The sequence below is a fragment of the Thunnus maccoyii genome, chromosome 23, assembly GCF_910596095.1.
Source record: "Thunnus maccoyii chromosome 23, fThuMac1.1, whole genome shotgun sequence".
NCBI classification, from domain to species: Eukaryota; Metazoa; Chordata; class Actinopteri; order Scombriformes; family Scombridae; genus Thunnus; species Thunnus maccoyii.
The window spans coordinates 4,163,872-4,169,871 of NC_056555.1; the positions used below are offsets into that span (position 1 = coordinate 4,163,872).

A 6,000-nucleotide genomic window follows, 5' to 3' on the forward strand; every position below is an offset into this window, starting at 1 on the left:
TGTGAAGTTCTTAAAAATGCAAGAAGTTTTGTGGGGAGTGCAAACTTTGGAGATACTAATTATGGCTGTTGCTGTCTCATCCTGTCATGTTTTTAAAGAGGCTCTGCGGGCTGAAATCATTACCTCAGATCTTCAGCTCTTTGATTCTTGCTGCCTGTTGTTGTTGGCACGAGGCCAAGCAGCTCTCTCCTTTCTCCCAGCCTCAGGGCTGGGTGAGGAGGGGGGTCACCTGGGCCAGGTGTAGCGCTGCTCTCACGCAAGGCCTGTTGAAAAGCCTGTCTCGACTCGCAGCCATGAACACCCCCTGCGACGCCACACTGTGTAAACACTCAAGAGAGGACAGATTCACTGTCTGTTTACGACTGCTGCTCCTTTCCCCGACTCACCACGGTGGTCTGTTTTACTGAAATGTCCTGACACACTGCCACACTGTCCCATACTGCTTTGTCTCTCCGGGAAAAGCAGTTAAAGAGCAGCAGCAATCAGGAAGTATTTATCTCACACTGTTTGAGTGATGGGACAGATACACTCTCGAGTGGAGTTGTAGCTGGCCAGATAGTAACAGAGTGTGTGCGGGGAGGGGTGTTGAACAGCTGAGAGCAGGGTCTCGTGCATTCCTGGCATTCCTCCAGGCCCCCTTCTCCTCCAGACCAGCAGCCAGAAAGGGTCTTTGTGCTCAGTGGGCTGGCCTGGCTCAAGACTCTTCACATGATGGAGCCAACAGCTGCTGGAGCTGCTTCCTCCTCCTCATCCCTGCCGAGCCTCGGCAGTATCTCTGTCTGTCTGCTGATCCGCCACTATGTCTGCCTGCAGCTCAACCTCAGCTCCAGTTACTCCTATTTCCTCACCCCAACGCAGGGAGTGGAGTCAATAATGAGGATTTATGACTTGACTTGATGTGTTTTATCACAAGGAAGTCACAAGGGAGCATCTGGACTTACTGCTTAGGTCTCTGTTAGAATCTCACAATTGGCATTACTGATCGTTTCGTTCTGTGTTAATGACTTTTCTTTGACATGAAACTAACCTTTCCTTCCATTTTTTCATCTTTCTTTTTTAGGAACCCAGCAACAAGCGTGTCCGTCCTCTCGGCAGGGTGACGTCGCTAGCCAACCTCATTTCTCCGGTGAAGAATGGGGCCGTCCGGCGCTTCGGCCAAACCATCCAGGTAAGCCCTGTGACATCCCAGAAAAACTCCTTGAGGGATAGGGTAGCTCAATCTTTTCTAACCTGCATGTTGCACTAAGCTCTTCTGATTGCAACATGTCTGACATCTTGGGCTTCCTCTTTCCCATCTGCAGGCCTCCTTCCGGGGCGATGGCAAGTCGCCGGGCGTGCCCCAGAAGCCTTGCAGCAAGGCGGCGGCCCCCACACCGCCTAAAAGGAGGAACAGTACGCTGTGGTCAGAGACACTAGATGTCCACCAGAAGGGAACCTTCTCCACCAAAGAGATCAAGCGGCAGGAGGTGAGAATCAGCACTAAGACATGAAAATACTGTATATATGGCGAGCAAAGGGTCGAGCACAGTTAGGATACCCAGGGGAAAGTGTGGTAGTAAACAAATGAGTGTGACCTAGTTTAAAAATCCAGACAGCAGTGGTCTACCTGTCCTCCAGACTAGTTTCACATATCCCTGCAGTATTTGTGTCAAATAGTCTAAATGAGACTAAAAGCCATCCAGGACTCATTTCCCAGTCTGCGTAAGCTCACATATAACTGACAAGCCAACACACTAGTGCTCCTTTGTCCTACCTTCCCACTTGCCCTGTATATGTCAGACATCTTAGCCAACTGTCAGAAGCCATAAACTCTGTACTATTTTAAACACGAAGAGCGAGAAGGAGAAAGCAACCAGAGAGATTTCAAAGTTGACCTAAGTCACTTGGCACCATTGTAGTTAGAGATTTAATGGGTATTGGATTGTAACAATGCAATGACATCCAGATTCATGTGTTTTGCTAAAAAGTATCTTTCTGTGCCTCCTCCTCCCCTTCTTCAGGCCATATTTGAGCTGTCTCGTGGAGAGCAGGACCTGATTGAGGACCTCCAGCTTGCACGCAAGGTTTGTACTTTTAAACCTCTAAGGCAAAGGGAGTACATATAAAGCAAATAGATTAAATCAAAGTCTGGCAGGCCTTCCACACAGTCAAGCCAGGAACTATAAAAAGAAGAAAAGAAATGGTTCCTTTATCTTTCTTGTGTACCCCTAAAGCTGCTCACTGAGCTATTCTTAGAATTCACTCTCTATGTCTGCTGGGAGGTTGTTATTTGACAGTTTTGGCTCTTCTCCCGTTCACAGGCGTACCATGACCCGATGCTGAAGCTCTCCATTATGTCAGAGGAGGAGCTGACTCACATCTTCGGCAACCTGGATGCCTACATCCCTCTTCATGAGGACCTACTGGCCCAGCTCTCCAAAGCTACAGGGTCAGATGGAACTGTGGGCCAGATCGGTCAGATTGTCGTAAGCTGGGTAAGCATCATTTCACCAAGTCACCAGTTCCTTTGAGATTCTGTTAAAACTCTGGGTTTCAAGTTAGGAAAGCAGAAGTACTCAAAGTGTCCCTCCTCTCTTGCAGCTGCCCAGGCTGAATGCTTACAAGGAGTACTGCAGCAACCAGCTAGCAGCCAAGGCACTGCTGGACCAGAAGAAGCAGGACCGGCGGGTGCAGGACTTCCTGCAGCGCTGCCTGGAATCGCCCTTCAGCAGGAAGCTGGACCTCTGGAGCTTTCTGGACATCCCACGCTCCCGCCTGGTCAAGTACCCGCTGCTGCTCAAAGAGATACTGAGACACACTCCAGCAGAGCATCCAGACGCTGCCAGCCTGGAAGAAGCGGTAAGTGGAGGACACACAGCAATATGTTTAACACAAGAACCAGCATTATCTTTAGATCTGTTACCTTAAAACCTGGCTGATTAATAATTTGATCCTTTGTGCATTCAGATCACCATCATTCAGGGCGTTCTGTCAGACATCAACATGAAGAAAGGAGAGTCTGAATGCCAGTACTACATCGACAAGCTGGAGTATCTGGATGACAGGCAGAGAGACCCTCACATCGAGCAGTGCAAGAGCCTGCTGTGTCACGGGGAGCTACGCAACAAGAGCGGCACGGTGAGCAGAACACACTCTGTCCTCATCAACACATTGTTCCTTTGGCTGCCTCTTCACACATCAACACATGCTTCACACCCCATATAAGGCAATCAGGCTGTAACACCCCCAACCAATGATTTAACTACAGAGTATGAACTCAGATAAAAGCAAACAAGCCTTCCAGAAAACTTATTGTTGGTGGTTGAGGATGAAACTTTTTATCAGTGCTCTGGTTTTAATAGTTTTTGTTTCTTTGTGTCCTTTCAGAAACTGCATGTGTTCCTGTTCACCGAGCTGCTGGTCCTGACCCGGCCCGTCACCAGGAACGAGCGCCAGTGTTTCCAGGTTTACCGGCAACCGATCCCTGTGGAGGATCTGGTGTTGGAGGACCTGCAGGATGGAGACGTCAGAATGGGCGGCTCCTTCAGAGGCGCCTTCAGCAATGCAGACAAAGGTACGGCGTGTGTCTAACGTCAAAATATTTCTGACATGCAGGAATCTAGTGTGTGTTATATCAAATGTATCAAATGGCTAATATTTCTTTTTTCCATTTCCTCCGCAGCCAAGAACATTTTCCGTGTGCGTTCTCAAGACCCGAGCCAGGCACAGTCCCACACGCTGCAGGTCAACGACGTTTTCCACAAGCAGCAGTGGCTCAACTGCCTCCGTAGCGCCATCTCCGTCCACCGGCCCCTCAGCGAGCCCTCCACGCCCAGCCCGCCTGCGGCAGACGCTCGCTCCAAGCGCCGCCCTTCCTCCGCCTCCGCCATCGTCCACATGGAGGAAGCGGACGAGAACTGCCCGCAGCCGACCTCTCAGTCTGCCCCAAGCTCGCCGTGCAGCAACTCTAACCCCAGCCCCACCACAACGTCCCCTTCTTCCAGCTCCTCATCTTTGTCGACGACATCGTCATCTTCGTCATCGCCGCTCTCTTCGCCCACATCACACAAAACCAAAAAGGACAAGAAGTCTCTGTGTTCTTTAGGGAAGAGAAAAGAGACAATGGTGTGAAGATATAAGGAGAATATGGACTCCTGAGCGGACTTTTTTTTTTGTACATACAAACACGGAGAAGCGTGGGACTTGTATTTATGTGTGTCTGCGTGTGTGCGTATTATTACAACAGTGTTCTGTGTTACTGTCCACTTCGGCAGCTATTTACCTTACCCCTCCATCCAAGTGCATCCACAGAGAGACAGTATTCTGGAGAGAAGTGCACAGCTTCAACGGCTCTAAAAAGGGAAGCATAGCGAGAAGCAAACACATTTCACTCATTAGTCTGTGTGTTATGTGTGTTTTTAAAGATCGAGGTGGTGCATCCAATCCTGTTTACTATTAATTTGATATTTAAGCATTATTTTAGAGGGGAGGTAATGAAAGTTTTACATTTTTATATTCTAAATTTTATTGTAGTATTTTTTTAGGTATCATAAAGCAGCACTGTTTTAGCTTTTAGGTGAAGTTATTTGAAATTTTAGGCATGTAAAGGAGGGAAGAAAGGAAGAGAATTCCCAAAAAATTAAAGATGTACTACACAAAGATACAAATTTTTCTGTAAAAATCTGATTTTTAAATTAATCAGAAGACATGTCTTATTTTTATACATTCCTTGAATGACAGATGTTAGGACCCGGCCACTACTTTATATTTTTGCATTAACTGCAGTCAGAGGCATTAATTTAAGTCCAATCACAGTTGAGATTTTAGCTTCTCGCTGCTAGAACAAAGACATCTCTATGGAGTAATAAATCATTGGATGTCAAAATCATGTCACAGAAGCGATGAAGAGTTTTGTTTTGAAACAAAATTTTGAACTGAGCCATGTTGGTTTTTTTTTTTAAAAAAAGCTGACTCTTCAGAGTGAAACATCACTTTTCAGTGTAGCATCTTGCATGGAGCTTTAGTTGTGGACACTGCTCGCACCAGTAGAGGCAGCAGGATGTATTTACCTGTCCTGAGGGACGGGACAGTTAAACATGTAAAGGACTGGTCAATGGAAACAAGAATGTTGTGTGAAGGCTAAAGAGAAAAGAGAAAAGATGGATAAAGTTATGTTTTGGAACTGAAAAAGATGGTCAATGCAAGATGTTTAACTCCATCAACTTTCTGTATAAGTTGATGTGATATCTTGCTCATAGATGGATGATAGACGGTAAAAATCAAGTGAATGTTAATATATGGAGAAAGTACGTAGGGGAAGGGAGAAGAAGAAAAAGAAGGTTTCTGTACGTGTATGTCAAGACTTGTGTTGAAAGATGGAAAAAAAGAAGAGAAAGGGGCAATTTACTTGCCGTGAACTGTATGTAATTAAAAGAACAATAAAGATCTGTGTAAGATTTGCATCTGAACTTTTGGTTTCATGTCTTAATTCATCATCACTCCAACTTAAAGCATTAGTTCAACATTTTGGGACTTAGATAGGAAGATCAATACCACTCACATCTGTATGCGAGTAGTTTGCTGGTTTGTGGTAAAACCACAACTTGTCATTTTTACGCTTTGGTTTTTGTATAGAAATACATATGTAACGTGTTGATTATTGAGCTAGGCATACTTTGTTACCTTTGACAAAGTCAGGCTAGCTGTTTCCTCTTGTTTCCAGTCTCCTGGCTGTAGTTTCGTATTTAATGAACAGACATGAGAGTGGTATGAATCTTCTAAATCTCAGCAAGAAAACAAATAAGCACATTTCACAATATGTTGAATTATTCCTTTAAGCGATTTTGAAATAAACACAACTGTGTTTGTGTTAGGTTGTGTGACTCACCTAACACTGAAAACTGCCCCACATGAAGGCAGAAGAAGGAGATGCCAATTGATTTATGACTGCTTAACTCTTAACTAAACAGTCAGTTCCATGTAAGTGCCAAGGAAAACATTTCCAGTGTAGGAATTAGTCAA

The 6,000-nt window shown here is 45.6% G+C and overlaps 1 protein-coding gene across 2 annotated transcripts in view; it reads left to right on the forward strand.

Moving 5' to 3' along the window:
• net1 (neuroepithelial cell transforming 1) overlaps window positions 1-5,447 on the forward strand; it is a 34,650-nt gene extending 29,203 nt beyond the window's left edge. For both annotated transcript variants that reach the window (XM_042403614.1, XM_042403615.1), the window contains 8 exons: window positions 1,061-1,168; window positions 1,302-1,466; window positions 2,001-2,063; window positions 2,301-2,474; window positions 2,581-2,838; window positions 2,947-3,117; window positions 3,367-3,553; window positions 3,662-5,447. In XM_042403614.1, the coding sequence (XP_042259548.1) occupies window positions 1,061-1,168; window positions 1,302-1,466; window positions 2,001-2,063; window positions 2,301-2,474; window positions 2,581-2,838; window positions 2,947-3,117; window positions 3,367-3,553; window positions 3,662-4,110 (1,575 nt within the window). In that variant the 3' untranslated portion in view covers window positions 4,111-5,447. The remainder of the gene's footprint in view (window positions 1-1,060; window positions 1,169-1,301; window positions 1,467-2,000; window positions 2,064-2,300; window positions 2,475-2,580; window positions 2,839-2,946; window positions 3,118-3,366; window positions 3,554-3,661) is intronic.
• The last annotated feature ends 553 nt before the right edge of the window (window positions 5,448-6,000 follow it).